Consider the following 15,638-nt stretch of genomic DNA (forward strand, 5'->3'; position numbering starts at 1 on the left):
GGTATTGCTATGAAGTTCTTCTAAACTGACATTATTAATTAAAAATGGCATTATTGAGACTCTGGTGTGGACAGTAAGTGGCAGCATGAAGAGAATGATTGGAATAGTTAAAGGTTTCATCCCATCCTTTGGTTTGAAGGTGTTGTGCTTGCATAAGAGCCAGAGGTCTGTGTGGGGAAGAAAGAGAAAATCATGTTGTGTTACAGTTACATGTACACAGAGTGCTGTGATGAGCAGAATGGTTGGATGGGCACAGAGGGCCACATGTGGTGTGTGTGTGTTCTGAGCCTCTTCCTCCCTTCAGGGTGTTCTGTTACTCACATTGATTTCTTCCTACACTCGAGTGCCATTTTTTTGTCCATTTTGCTTGTTCTTTCCCTTACCCAAATTATCTTTATGGACTTCAGACTCACACAACCCACACACTAATACGTGGTAGCAAGAAAAGGTGCAGTGCTCTGCAGAATGTATTTTGTATGCAAAGTTTTTCCATGGGTAGCTACAGCATCTTGATTTTAAACTTTTATTGAAATTCTACAACTGCTTTACAGAATTGGAACAAATCTGCTTATTTAGTTTATGTAAATTATGTAGTAGAAAGGCTTATCCTGCTGTGGGATTAAACTGCAAGGGACAGGTGCAGGACAGGGAGGATCAGAAACGCCAGGGCCATGAGCACTTGGGGTGACAAATCCTGCCTGGGGTCTCCTGGAAGGTGGTGGTCTCTTCTTGCCTTTCTGCTAACCATGTTTGTCTTGCTCCAGGTTCATGGAGTCAGAGCTGGATTTAAATGACATCATTCAGGAAATGCACGTGATCGCCACGATGCCCGGCCTGTACCACCTGCTGGTGGAGCTCAACGCTGTGCAGTCTCTGCTTGGGCTGCTGGGACACGACAACACAGATATCCTTCACTGTTACAGCAGCTCTCATGGGGGAGGCTTTCCACAGGCTTTGCTGTAATCTCCCCTATCCTCTTTCCCAGGCTCCTGTTTTTCTCTTCTTCCCACCACCCTGAATTTAGGTGTTGGGGTTTTTTTCCCAGTGAAAGTCTTCTTTGGTCAAATAATATTGATTCTGATTTTTTTCAGTGCTGTTATTCTCCTTTCTTGTTTTATGACCCTTTCATCTATTTTTGAGTGGCTCTCTCAGAGTGTGAGCAGAGGAGAAGCAAGGCCTGGGCTTAGCAGTGATAACCTCAGACTGTGCAAACTTTGTCTGGAATATCCCCAGTGAAAATGAAAGTGCTTTACCCCTTTTTGATGCAAGCTGAGCTGTCAGGCTGTCAGCTGTTTGTCATGGACTCCCTCACCACATGCTACATTAGTTTGTCAGTGTCACAGACTCCTCACATACCTGTGGTTTGGTGTGCACAGAGCCTGAGGCTGCAGGTGGCCCCTCTGGTTAAGTAGATATCCAGAGATGTTTCCATGCTTAGTAGTTCTGGTGTCACAGAACCTGCTCCCTGTGTGCTCTTGTACCTCTGAAAATCTGAGGGTGCCTCAGAGAGAGTTTCCTGTCTGTACTGTTGAAGATTTTGGTCGTTTTTATCAAAAATGATGTCATTTTTTGGGTGCCTTGATGCTTGGCTGTCAGCTGGTAACTAGAACTGTGCCTGGCTCACACTGTGCAGGCCGTAAAAGCAGAGCTCAGCCCACATTGCTTGTAAAATATTCTACAGCAGATTAAGCTGAAAAATTGTGACATGACTTGGGAGATCACGTGTCTGTCCTGACAAACATGAGTGAGTGGAGGGAGCAGTGAAGCCCTGTGGAAAGGGTGCTGGATGTTGACTTGGGTCTCCAGCAGGCTTTTCTTGTTCCCTTTTTATTGATCTGTGGCCTTAGGAAAGTAATTTATTCTTTACTTCTTTCTGTGTAAAGCAGGTGATAACACTTACCAGCTTTCCTGAGGTGTTCTGGAATATTCAATGTGCAAAGGCCTGTTAGTGCTGAATGTTGTGGTCTGATGCACAGATCTTGGTTTTCTTTTTTAGCACTTTTCTTTATAGCACTATCTATTGAGAATTCATAATTCATTCTTTCTAAGTAGGTGCAGTGATCAGGAGCTAAAACCAAAACATAAATATTTTATTGCTTGCCAGTTTATATTAGAGAGCACTGCTTATGTGTGTGGGTATTTTGACTTGCATTTGTTGGAACCTTGATGTGGTGAGTGTTGGTCCCTGTAAAGCACAAACCCCACAGCTTTCCTTGTCCAAGATCTGTAAGGGAATGGCTCTCAAGTAACTGCTAACAATTTGTGTTGTACAGGGGGAAGCTCCTCCCATGCTAAACCAGTTTTGTGGATTCTGTAGTTTCATTACTAATTTTTTTACCAGACACCAGAGACTTTTTGTGTACTATGCACTATTATACTGAATTTCTCAGTCACATGACAAAAAGGAACTGTGGGAATATTGACTGGGATGGCAGAGCTGTTTCCCAGCTGAAGTGCATGGAAGTACAGCTTGCTGTGTCCTGTCAGCCATGAATGCTGTGTCCTGGGGTCACTGCTGCTGTCAAAGACTGGTCAGGGTTGCCACTGTCAACTGTTTTTATTTGGTTTGCAACTCTGCTGTCAGTGAGTTTATGGGTAGGAATTTGGCCTGAGAATTGCAATCTTGGGAAAAGTGTATTTCCTGTTATAAAATTGCTGAAGTGTTTTGAGATCCACTGGAAGCAGGTCAGATCTGCAGTGCTTGTGCTGCTGATGTACAGAGCAGAAGCACAATTAAAGTGAAGCATCTAGACATAAAACTGAATGGACAGAGCTCAAGTTTCCTAATGATGTTTTGTTAAAACAAATGGGAAAATATTTTTAAAATGAGTTCTTCGAGGAGAGAGCTAAACAAATGGCTCTTCAGATGCCATTTAAATGTGGTGTCTTGAGGGACTAATGCAAGGAGACAAAAGCAATGTCCATGGGGAGCAAATAATCTGCTGAATGATTCATGCAGTTTTACCCAAAACATGTAATGAAAGATGATCACCAACAAGATTTAATTAATGGAAGACAGGAAAGCTGCAAGCAAAGCTTTGCTTTTCTATCTCCTAAATTTTATAGAAGAGCTGATAGTCTCACTGCAAGCCTCAACAGAAGCTCCCCAGGCAGGAATGCCCTGCAAGGTGAACCTTGCTGCTGGAGTTCTTTGCTGTGCATTGTCAGAAGAACCTGTTTGAGCTGTCTTTGTAACACCCAGGAGGCAGCAGAAATCCTCAGCTGATTCCTTCCTGAGCCTTCCCTTCCATGAGTCAAACCCCACTCCTTCAGTCTGTCCTCATCCATCATGTATGAGGCCCCTCTGTCCACCTCAGGGGTCCTCTGCTCTCCCAAGTCCAGTGTGTCAAGGTCTCCCTGTTATTGGGAGAGCCCATAACTGAACACAATATTCTGCAAGTTGCCCCATGAGTGCCAAAGAGCAGGTAAGAATTCCTTCTGTTGAGTTGCTGGTTTTGCTCTTGCTGGTGCAGTGCAGTCTGTGATGAGCCTTTGACACTGGAGTGGTGGCACACTGGAGTGGTGGCACACTGCTGTGGTGGCACACTGCTGTGGTGGCACACTGGAGTGGTGGCACACTGGAGTGGTGGCACACTGGAGTGGTGGCACACTGCTGAGGTGACACACTGCTGAGGTGACACAGTGGTGACTGGCCTGCAGCTGGTCCAGCAGAAGGTCCAGGCTCTCCTGCAGAGCTCCCCTCTCCACCAGCCCCAGTGCACGGCTGGACCTTGCTAAGAAAAGACAGATGAAAATACTTTTCCTGTTGCTGCTTTTGTGTCTGAGCAAATGCACAAATAGGAGACCTGGGAGCCAGTTTGTCAACCTGTGCACTTGAGAGAGATCCATCACAGGATGGTTATTTAGGACATGCAGAAAGCTACACCTCCTGTTCTACTCCTGGGACATGGGCAGGATTGATCAGCATGTCTGAGAGAATAAGGAAGTGGCTCTAATGAGCTGGAATACGTCTGGTTGTACACAGGAGCTGTGCAGCAGGCAGGGGAGCTGTGTGTTATGCAGCCCAGAGTTAATGAGTGAAAATTGGGCTGGCAGAGGCTCTGCTGTTCCTGTGAGGGCTGCAGTTTGAGGTGTGTGCTGCCCTAATTGGGCCAGGCAGAGGGGGGTGATGGCTCCTGCTGCTGCCACTGCCCTCGTTAGGTGTGTGTATCAGGTTAGCAGGGCACTCACTGAGAGCAGAATACCCAAATCACATTATTATAACTCATTTCTCTTTGCTTGTGTTCAATCTTGACAATGCAGGATGGTGCCTCATTATACCAACTCCAGCATGTTTGATTTGAAAATAAAAGAAGCTACCATGAAGAAACAGTAGAATTGCCTGATACAGTAAACACAGGATCACATTTGTTTTTGTAATTCCTAATTGTTAGGATTCCCCTAATTTTGGTGCTTGTGGGGAGGGTCTGTTGCAGTAGTTTCTTTGCTCTTGTGTCTGATCTCCTGTGCCCTGCTGGTGTGATTGCAATGCATTGTATCACCTCACTGCTAATGTGTTGCCAGTTGTTTTGGGTCGTGTCATGAACACACTGCCCTAAGAGCCATCTGCTCTTGATATTAAATGCCTCTGCCTCCCTGTTGGTTGTCCTTAACACCCAGCACATGTTTCCATAGCTGTGGTAGACTTGCTGCAAGAGCTGACTGATATAGATACTCTCCATGAGAGTGAAGAAGGAGCTGAAGTCCTCATAGATGCTCTTGTAAGTCAGAAACTGTTTCAGTGCCTCAGTGTCTGCCTCGCCCATTAGTTGGTTTTGAGTGCTCCCTGCATGGTTAACTCTCTGAGTGCCTCTTGGCCTCTGTGGGGCTGGATTTCCCTTTTTTGTTGTTTGTGCTGGATGTCTCCTGCTCCCAGGCTGTGGGAGGAGGACACAGAGCCAGGCAGAAGCTCTCCAGAGAGGCAGTGCCCAGCCAAACCTGAGATTTACAGGTCTGTCCTACCTTGGGGCAGCTTCTGCAGAGGAATCACAGCAGATTTGTGGGTTGCTGTGTCTGTGTCTGGTTCTGTAACTATTGCGTTGAAATTGTAAGATGGGGAATTACAGATTTTCTTTTGTTTGCTTTGTTTGGCTGCTGTTTTCTCTTACAATCCTTCTTGTCCAGTCACTATAATGTTACCTTCCAAAGGTTAATGACAGTGCCCAGAGCCTGGTTCCTCCAGCTGCCCTCTGGGCTATTGTTAATTACTCTGCCTTGGTGAGGAGATTGCTGGGTGAATGAAATGGGAGAGAGGAGCTGCTAGAGAAGATATTTTCAATAAAATGTGTGGAGAGGTAGTAAATCAAGTGAAGTTCTTTCTCAGTTTTCCTTGTCACCTGCCCACTGATAATAGCCAAGTTTTAGAGTTTTCATTGTCCTCTTTGAAAGAAACAGGTCAGGCCTATCTTGGGAGTAATGTTTAGATAGCTGCTTTTTAGATTACTTTTTTTTTTTCCCAAAGCCAGTAGGTATAAGGCTGTAGGGTATCAGTGAAGGTTGTTGCACTGTATTCCACAGCACCCCATACTGGTGCTTTTTCCATGTGTTCACTGGGCCCAAAGCTGGTTAACAGTGTTTGAATTGGAAATGTTATTTTGTTTAACTTCCAGGCTCATGTCCACAACAGAAAGTTCCTGAGTCAAGCTGGACTCTGTCCAGTTGCAGCTTTAAAGGCATATTTGTGGCTCTGTGATGTGGGGACTGCCCCCTGCCCCGGGGCTGTCTGGCTGTCCTTACCCCCTGAAGTCCACTTGGTGTGCTTTCATCTTGAGGGCATTTAAATTCAGCACTTCAGCTGGTGACTGTTCAGCTTTTGGGCTTGGATCTGCAGGTGTGAGCCTTGTTCTGTCAGCTTTTTGTACCTCTTAGGGTGGAAGGTACAGCAGCAGTGTGGGCAGACAGCAGTGCCCAGCTGAGAGTGGGGCTCCTCACAGAGCCGACACTTCCCATCCATGGTGGTTTGTGCACCTCGCACTTGAGAATTCTGAGGGATTATAAATCAATCAGGCTGCTTCAGGACATAAGACTGTGACAAGGTGCAAGTTTACCTCCTGGTGTTTTTCTGTTTAATCTGAAACACAAAAGTTGTTTAATTAATTAGGACAAACATAGTGACAGATTTACTTGATGATTCCTTCGCGTCCTCTGAGATTTTACAGCAAGGTTGTTCTTGTCTTCTGATCATGTCTGGCAGAGTGTTTCAGTAGGGCTTGTTGATTTTTATTATTTATTAACCCCTCCTGTCGTTCCTTCTCCTTCATCTTCCTTTTTTCATCTCGTTTACCTTTCCCATGACCCCGGGGATTCAGGTGGAGGGCCAGGTCGTGGCCTTGTTGGTCCAGAATTTAGAGCGCTTGGATGAAAGTGTGAAGGAGGAAGCTGATGGTGTCCACAACACCCTGGGTAAGTGGCTGCTGTGTGGCCCCTCGCTTCTGTCTGGTTTGTTCAGGGGGGTGGGTTATCCCTCCCCTTCCTTTCCCCCCTCCTCCTTTCCTCTTGCACTGCCAGTGCTGCAGTACAGGGCCTGGTGCAGCTTTTGTTCAAGCACAGCTTGGACTCGCTGGTCCCTGGAGCTGAGTTTGTCCCTTGCCTGCACAAGAGGTGCCTCTTCCCAGGCTGGATTTATTGGGAGGTGCAGATACATGGATGAAACTGCACTGCACCAGAGGGAATCACAGAACTGTTCAGGTTGGAAAAGCCCTCTAAGATCACTGAGTTCAGCTGTTACCCCAGCACTGCCAAGGCCACCACTGAACTGTGTCCCCAAGTGCCACATCACACAGCCTTTAAGTCTCTCCAGGAAAGTGCTCTGCTGGCCAGGTATTTCCTGTGTACCTGTCTGTGAGCTATACTTTGTTTCTGTCTTAGCAATATATTTAACTTTCAGATAGTAAAACATTTGCATATCCTGGAAGGACATCATTGTCTCTCTGCTCCCTGATCTTTGCACAGCACAGAGCCTTTGTTTGCAGGATGTTGTTGGCAGTCAGACCATCATCTGTTCCTTGCACTCATTCAGGATGCTAATCTCCCCAGACTGGAAGAATGAGAGAGACTGGAACCAGGAGGTTTGGAATTTTTGGTGGGAAAAAATGCCTGTTTTCTGTGTCTTCTCAGGAATTGTGGAGAACATGGCAGAGTTCCGGCCAGAGATGTGCACAGAGGCTGCACAGCAGGGCCTCATGCAGTGGCTGCTCAAGAGGCTGAAGGTGAGCTGGTTTCCCACCTTCCCTCTGCAGACCATCACTTAAAATAAGCCAGTTTTGTGTGTGTGTGTTATAAAAACCAAGTTAAGGACAAAAAGTCACAATTCAGGGTCTGTGTCCTCAGCAGTTTTTTGTTTAAACAGACACACTTCTACCTTTTTGTAAATGTTTTGCAGTAGAAGTTGTCCCTCTTCTCTTTTCATATGATTCCTCTATGGTGGATTTCCACTCCATGGCTTAGACCTGTGGGAATATAAAAGCTGACCAGTGAGCAGGGTCACTCATGTTAACCATTTTGTGGCATTTGCTTCCCATGTTTCTCATCCTTTTTTGAGTTTTGTGTCCTGCCTGTGTTTCACTGCTGCTGGAGGCAGCTTTTGCCTTGAACTCACATAATTGCTGTTTGAATTAAAAGCTACTTTTCATACTCTGCATTTACTTTAACTCTCTCTTGTGTGAAAAGATGCCTAAGCCTTCCCTGGAAAATGCTGTAGAAAAGGAATAGATAGTTGAACTCTCTCATAGAACTAGTGAGGGAAATTTAGCAAACAGACTGTGGCTGTTCCCCAGCTCTGTCAGTGAGGCATTAGCACTTCCATGCTTAAATGTCTGCATGAGTGGGAAGCCTCTGAATTCCAGAAATGCTCTATCACTATGTAAGTGCAGGTCCCCTTCTGTGCACCTCACATCCTTGTTAGCAGAAGTAACCTGTAATTTCTCACTACAGGTAGCAACGTAATTATGTTCTTTTCCTTAAAAAGAAAAGTGTAGTTAATTTTAGTCAGGCAGGGAGGTAGTGCTGCCTGCCTTGGAATTACTCTGGCAACTGGAAGACCGAGAAACTTGGGAAAGGAAAATAATCCCAATTAGGATTCCAGTGCTTGGTGCCACAGAACACGACTGCTCAAGAGCATTCCCTGTCCTTTACCCTGGCAGGGTTGTCCCTGGGTTGGGGCTGTGGGATCAGGCAGGGCTTTCTCCTGCCTGCACTCTGTTGTGGGGAGCTGATGAACCCCTGTCCAGGTGCTTTGCTCTTGGCAGCTCTTGGTCTCGAATCTCATGCCCTGACAGATGTGGTTGGGATTAACCCAGGATCTTGGCAGCTGGGTAGAGCATTGTGGTGTCTGTGGGATGAGTTTGAAGATCGGGGTTCTGTCTGGGTGGCAGTGAGGACATCTGGCACACAGCACAGAACATGAACTGCTGTTTTCTGACAGCATTTCAGGTCACATAATGGTACTGTGACTGTCAGAGCTGCCTCAGAAAGCTCAGGTGGGGAGCTCATAGCTCTGTTCTCCAAACACAAGCAGGGATTCGTGATGTTGTGTCAGCCCCACAGTCCTGCACAGGGCAGGGAGCTGTGTGTTTGGGGAAGAAAATGGGTGACAAGTGATATGTTTTAAGCCTAGTATTTCTGCTTTCCTCCCTCCTGAACAGTGGAATAGAAATAGTTGTTAACTGATGATTTTTAAACTTGTTTTATTTTATGAATTCCTTCAGTAAACAAGTTTGTGTTAATGTTCAGTCTGTTTCTGTAGATGAAGCAGCTTTGGCAGCATGCAGAAACATTGGATTCAGTTCAGAACCCACTCCAGGGATTTTGTTTTTGTTGTTCAAATCCAGCATTTTGATTTTATTATGTTTTTTTTCTTTTTTAGCATATTTGAGTATGTAGGGAATGTCTGAAATGGAAGTTACGTGAGTGTGCGGGCGAAACCCGTCTCATGTTCTGACTGTGACCCTGATCCTCATACGAAACTCTGGCAGTTTCTGTTTAATGCTACTGTGATCTATGTTCTGAAATTCTGGTTTTGCTGACAGGTGCAAACTTTGAGAACAGGGATGAGCCCAGTGCACCCATGTAACATTGTGGAAAATGTATCACAGGAAAGAGATTCTGTGTTGCAAACAACTGGAGGCTGTTCTCAAGGGTTTAGAGCCAACTTGGCCAAACCTACTGATGTAGAACAGCAGGAAGGATCACAGTGGATTTCTCTATGTGTGCATGAGCCCACACACGCCCCCCATCACCCCTGAATCAGAGAGAATTATTACTGTTCTGTCACTGAGGCAAAATGCAGAGTTACTGCTGTTGTGTTTTGCCTTAAGTGTTGCTCGTACATTTGGTGATTTGATTAATGTGCTCTTCAAATCAGTGAGACATGGAGAGCTGTGCCCTGATGGGTCTCCTGTTCCTTCCCCCACAGGCTAAGATGCCTTTTGATGCCAACAAGCTGTACTGCAGCGAGGTGCTGGCAATTCTGCTCCAGAATAATGATGGTGAGCCATGCCCTGGTATTGCTGTCTGTGAGGGCAGGATCCAGGCTTCTCCCAGATCACAGCAGCCCTTTCCTGCCTCCAGCACTCCTTTGCTGGCTCTCTCTCCCCTGTGTGCTCCCTTGCCTCCACCCTCTCTTTCTCTGCAGCTTTTGTGCTTTGTCAAGCCGTATTGATTTTGTTTGCTGATGTATCAGTGTTAGATGGCTGTAAAATCTGACAGTTAGCTTCATTTTTCTCTCTCCTTTCCCCCCTTGCCCCCACCTCCGTCTAGACAACAGAGAATTGCTTGGGGAGCTGGATGGGATCGATGTGCTGCTTCAGCAGTTATCTGTGAGTAATTCCCACACGCCCTCTCTGCCGTGGGGAGACTGGTGGGAGGGATGTGGGGAGCAGTGCTGCCATAGCAGTGCTTCCTATTTAGTGTGGCACAGCCCCTAAATCTCTTCCATGCAGTGTATCATCCATGGTCAGTGAGGCTAATCCCTGTTTTTTATACGTAAATGTTGAGGGGCAGAAGTTAAATTTCTGTGTTATAATTTCATGGCAAGTTGGCAATAGGCAGAGTTGGAGTTTGGCCTTCTGCTGAATTCTTCACTCAAGCTTGGGGCTGCATTGTTCCCGTCTGAGCGAGCTGAAGGTAATGTGTTCACAGCTTACCTGCACTTCTTCAGGTAGTGCTGCCTGCAGCATCCTCAGGTGTGATTGTGCCCAGGAGATCTCTGGTAATCAGCTTATGCACATAATTGTGTGTGAGAATTTGCCCTTCCCCTTGGAGGCCCCGTGTGTTGTCCTTTCAGTCCTGCAGCAGGCTGTGGGTGCACAGTCAGGGCAGCAAAGGGCAGCAGTTACAGAGAGGATGCAGCAGTGACCTGTGTGATCTTACACCTGCCAGCTGTGGGAGGCTTGTGGTGCAAACTCTGTGTGTGTTCTGCAACAGCATGGCCCAACATTTGGGGTAATTTTGCTCTCCTTGTCATGCAGGTGTTCAAACGACACAACCCAAGTACAGCAGAGGAACAGGAAATGATGGAGAACCTGTTTGACTCCCTTTGCTCCTGCCTAATGCTCAGCTCCAACCGTGATCGCTTCCTGAAGGGGGAGGGTCTGCAGCTGATGAACCTGATGCTCAGGTACCCCATTAATGTTGTGGTTTCCTTCCTTCTTTTGATGTACCAACACATGTTCTGGCTACGTATTTGTGGTTTTCCATTTGTAAAATGTATGTGTTAGGATATTTGTCTGTCTTCTCCTTTTTTTTTCCAGCAGGTAAGTTGGACCTTCTCAGACATGGAATCTCCACTTTTTGTCTTTAGCTTTGTTTCCTGAGAACTGGGGTTGCTGCAGTGGCTGCTGGACAGTAGCAGTGCAGACCTTTCATCTGGGTGCCTACCACAGAGAATACTGTAGGTCAGGCCACTAATCCTCTAAGGATTTAAAAGACCCCTAAGAGGGCAGGACACAACCTTTGGATGTCTCCAGGGAAAACATTTTCCCTTTTGTTCCACCCCTCAGGCTCTGCTGTGCTGTGCAGCCTCTGAGCTACTGATTTTTTGTGGGTGCTGATACAAACATCCACTTTATTGAATGGAGCATAAGTTTGTGTTTCTTGTGCCATGATTTGTCACCTCCTGAACCTCTGGGGCTTCTCTGCTCTCTCTTCCCTTCTCCTTGCTGGCCTGGCACCGAGCTGTGCCTGCTGGGCTGTCTGGCTCCCGGGACCTGTGGGAGGGCACAGCGGGCTCTGTCTGCTGTCCCTGGAGTGCCAGGCTGCGTGCTGGCAGGTTGGCAAACAGCAGCCAGGAATGCTGAGCTCCTGCAGTGTGGGGCTGGGGAATGTGAGGCAGCAGGGAACTGAATAAATAACCCAACATGGATTATTCAAATAGGAACACTGGGTTTTCTTGAGGCTAATTAAAGGAAAGCTCCAAAACTAAGAATGGGAGGGAGGCCTCCCTCTGCCTGGAGTCCTAAGCTGCTAAGCCAGCCTTGCAGAACTAATTACTTGGAGTTCTTATGCCATGTGGGTGGGACTCAGTGTTTGGATTTTTAATAGCTTTTTCCCCATTTTTGGACTCTGCTGTTTACTGCTCTCTGTACCAAGATCCCAGCTGGAAAATTACAACAGGAAAATTTCTCCCTGACTGCATTTTGCCCCCTGCAGTAGTTGCAGAGGGGTTGGGAGGGACAGAGCATGACTGATCTGCCAGCAGCAGCTCTGTCTGATGGATGAAATTTCCAACACCTCAGGCTGGGGGTGCTTAGAACCTGAACCCACTCTGCAGTTTGAATGGGATTGGTGAAGTGACAGTGTGAAAAAAATGATGTTTCACAGAATGTGTTCTAGAAGCTTCTGTCACTACTGTCCACAGGCACGGATTATATTGACAGCTGATTATTTTATATTTCTTTTTAACTCTTCTAATGTAATTCTAGTGCTTAAAAGGTCTCACAAGTGATCAGTTTTTCTTGGACAGAGTGGCTTCAGTGACCACTGTTGATGTTTAAATAGGGAATGAACCTGGATAGTTGTGATCTGGAGCTGTACCAGGAGTATTGAACATCTGTATCTTCTTGATACCTTCATGATAAACAGCAGCCAACAGTTGTGATTGACCACCTCACCCACAAACAAGGCAGAGTATTTTTCTCTCCTGTCAGTGTCCTCTGAAGGCCAGGGGCAGAGATCTGTTATGTTTTGGTTTTACTTCGGAGGTGGTTAATCATTGTACCACAGTCTGTGCAGATGAAAGGACAAATAGGCAAAGTTGAAAGTGTATTGACATGATGTGAGATAGATAAGCTGTGTGAGAATAAAGATATCAGGCTTGAATCTCCATTACTCTTGTAGGGAACACAGCATTCTGTGTCTGGTGCTGCCCAATCTGTCCAGCCCAGTTGTTCCTTTATTGATGGTTGTGCACACAGACCTACAGAGAGGTGCTGTAGCTTTTGGATAAGTTTTTAGTGTGCTCCTGATAGTCCTAGAGATAGTCATGAGAACAGCATGGCTTCTGTTGTGCTGAGCCTGAAAATGTGTGGCCAGCAGCAAATGGTGATGTTGTAATGCATGAACTTCTAGTTTATGGGGGGACACTGGTAGTGCCTGAAAATGAGCCTGGTGGGGCTCATGTGCCTTATGGGCATGTCCATGGCCAGCTGGGACCTTGTGCTGTGGTCTGTGACTTGCAGTTGATCCTGAGGGATGGGGCTTCACTGAGCAGGTACATTGGAGATGAGCAGAGGGTTTGGGAGAAGAGCAGGTTAAGAGGGGCAGAGCTGGTGACAACAGAACTGCAGAAGTTTGGATGTGGGGTGAGAGTATATAATTATTTGAGAGATATAATTGTTTGGTTTACATCTCTGCACCAAGGGAGGCTCATCTATTTTATGTAGCAACTTTACCAAAAATGAAGTAGGTGTTTTATCAAGGTGGTAACCACCAGTGGAAAGGTTGGAAATGCCCTGTAGAGTTAAATTTTCTTTTTAGGCCAGGAAGCACTTTTTAGTGCTCAGTCCCTCAGCCTTGTGTACTTACAAGGCCAAAAGAGAGGAAAACACACTTGTCCTGTCAGCCCCTGGCACTTGCTGACAGGCAGCTTATTGCTTTGTCTGTAGGACTGTGTCAGGTTTGAGGAGATGCAGCTCCCAGGGGATGTGTCAGGGGGATCCTCTGTTGCACAGGGAACATGATGTGTGGCTTTCCCAGCTATTACCTGAGGAGCAGTGAGTGCACAGGGACAGACACAACCCAGGCAGCCCATGGGGACCTGTGGCATTTGGGCAGCACAATGTTGTGTCCTGCAGCTTTTCCAAGGCTTTTCTTGACCCTCAGTAAAGCTTTTGCTCCTGTTCAGAAAAACAAGGTGAAAACAGTCAAGACCATACAGCTCCCTGAAGCTTGACTGTAGCTATTTCAGGGTCTATTTTTTATGATTATTAAAATCTTTTTATGTTTTCTTGTCCTGCTGTTCCTAATGACCCCTTGGCAACTTAGGCTGTCTCTTTACTAAATCTTCTGGCTAATTAAACGGAACCATTTTATGCAGCACTTTTCCAGGGAATCTCAGTATTCTGCTTTAGCTGGTATTTTTGAAAGTGAGGGGCTGTGTTCTGCTAATGTGGAAAGACCAAATAATGTCAACACCTCTTCTTTTTGAAATAATAGATGTACCTAAAGAGTTCTCTCAGATATAAAGGTGTTAAGAGGAGGAAAACGATGGGTAATGAATTAAGGTGTAATTCAGAGTCCCCACGAAGACTGAGGTGCCTCCCTGTTTGGTGATCCTCACATATGCTTGTCTCTGAATTAGTGTTCAGCTAAAAGTTCCCTCGATAAGCACAGATGAGACTAAGATAAACTGCTTGCCCTCCAGCAGAATAAATATTTCAAATAAAATCAACTCCAGACAGTCCAGTCAAGGAGCTATTGATCTCTAAAAGCCTGAACTTAAACCCGATGAATATTCCAGAGCTCAGCCCTGCATAGCCTTCCTAAATGCTGATCAATATGCAATTACTTCCCCTGAAAACATTTCTGGTGTCATCTGGCCTAAGGAGTGCTTTATTTTTAGCTCTCAGTAGCAGCAGGTGGGGGTGTTGAACCACCCTCCTGCACAGCCCTTTACCCTCGTGGGGGGCTCAGGCCCTGCCATTGTGCCTGTTGGTGACTGCACTGGGCAAGGTCACTGCCTTTCAGGCTGGGCTGTTCATTTATGGGTTTTTCAGTTGGCAGCTCTTAGGGGTTCATGACATTTGGTCTTTGCAGGGCAGTTGTTTTCCACAGTGCTCTGGAGGCTTTGAGGAGCCCCTGCAGGTGGATGTGGGGTCTGGGTGGTTCAGTCTCCAGGTGGGCAGAATCAGGAGAGATGGGCAAGTGCTTGGGGTGGAAGGTGGTGGGGCTTGTGACCCTCCTGTCCTGGAGGGAACGTCCTCCTGGGCTGGCCTTTGGGGACACTGGCAGCTCTTGTTCTGCAGCTTGTGGTAGCTCCTGCTGACATCCACCTGGTCTGGTGGGTTTATGGGCTGTATTAGCAACCAGGTTTTCAGTTGCCATTTCACAAGACATTTTAAATTTTCACCTGGATGAATTATAAATTCCTGTGTTTTGGTTTGAGAGGTACAGGGCAGCTGGAGATAATTTTTCAGACCATCTCTGTGTTACTGGTGTGAGTTCCTACCATCAGAATTCTGAGCAGCCATTAAAGCAGAATAGCCCAGAGTCTGTCTGTGTCCCTTCACACGTGATTTCTGGTGACAGGATTTTTCATTATAGCTGACCAAGCTGTGCTTGCCAATCTTACTTGTTATTACTTACTTTATTAAATCAAACTATTGCTAGATCTAAATCCTGATTTTTTTGGTGTGACAATATTTGCCTTGTGTACCCAACCCAGCCTTCCCTGCTGTTTTGTGCCAGTGTTTTGAAAGGGAGTGAAGAAACAGCTTCTTCAGTAGCCAAGAAATAAGAAAATACAACAGTAAAATACATAAAATGTAATAAAAATAAAATTGAAAATAAAAATAAATATGAGACATTAAAAAAGAAATAACCAAGACAATATTCTCAGCCACAGTTTTGAAAAGAGTATTTGTTGATATAACATTTCAGCTTCTAGAAGGAAAATCTTCCTTGTAGCTTGTGCTCAGTATCTCCATCCTTTCCTTGCTGTGTTCCTTTCCTTTGTCTCTTTAAAGGAACATGCCCCAAGTTCCTCACACCCCTTAATTTGCCCCTTTCTTTTCACAGAGAGAAGAAGATTTCCCGCAGCAGTGCCCTGAAGGTGCTGGACCATGCCATGATTGGACCAGAGGGCACAGACAACTGTCACAAGTTTGTGGACATCCTTGGACTGAGAACCATCTTCCCTCTCTTCATGAAATCACCCAAAAAAATAAAGAAAGTTGGAACAACTGAAAAAGAACATGAAGGTAGGTGTGCTCCAGATCCTTCTTATTGCCATGGAGGAGGTGAATGAACGACCACTGTCTGTAAAGTACCTGCAGTGAGGAGGGAGAGGTGCAGCACCTCCTGCAGTTCTTGGGTCTGGCTGCTCACCCTGCTGCTCCCTGTCACAGCTGGCTGTTGAGGGCACACTTGTCCTGCTTGCTTTGGTATCAGCAGCTCCTGGCAATTCCATTTCGTGTGCTGTTAAT

The 15,638-nt window shown here is 46.1% G+C and overlaps 1 protein-coding gene across 1 annotated transcript in view; it reads left to right on the forward strand.

The window, feature by feature from the left end:
- The window catches only part of CTNNBL1 (catenin beta like 1), a 48,433-nt gene that overhangs the window by 11,750 nt on the left and 21,045 nt on the right, over window positions 1-15,638 (forward strand). The window contains exons 4-11 of the mRNA XM_071572902.1: window positions 765-904; window positions 4,624-4,721; window positions 6,309-6,402; window positions 7,117-7,208; window positions 9,413-9,485; window positions 9,757-9,815; window positions 10,467-10,615; window positions 15,232-15,413. Coding sequence (XP_071429003.1) covers window positions 765-904; window positions 4,624-4,721; window positions 6,309-6,402; window positions 7,117-7,208; window positions 9,413-9,485; window positions 9,757-9,815; window positions 10,467-10,615; window positions 15,232-15,413 — 887 coding nt within the window. The remainder of the gene's footprint in view (window positions 1-764; window positions 905-4,623; window positions 4,722-6,308; window positions 6,403-7,116; window positions 7,209-9,412; window positions 9,486-9,756; window positions 9,816-10,466; window positions 10,616-15,231; window positions 15,414-15,638) is intronic.

This window comes from Pithys albifrons, chromosome 18 (genome assembly GCF_047495875.1).
Source record: "Pithys albifrons albifrons isolate INPA30051 chromosome 18, PitAlb_v1, whole genome shotgun sequence".
In the NCBI taxonomy this organism is placed as follows: domain Eukaryota; kingdom Metazoa; phylum Chordata; class Aves; order Passeriformes; family Thamnophilidae; genus Pithys; species Pithys albifrons.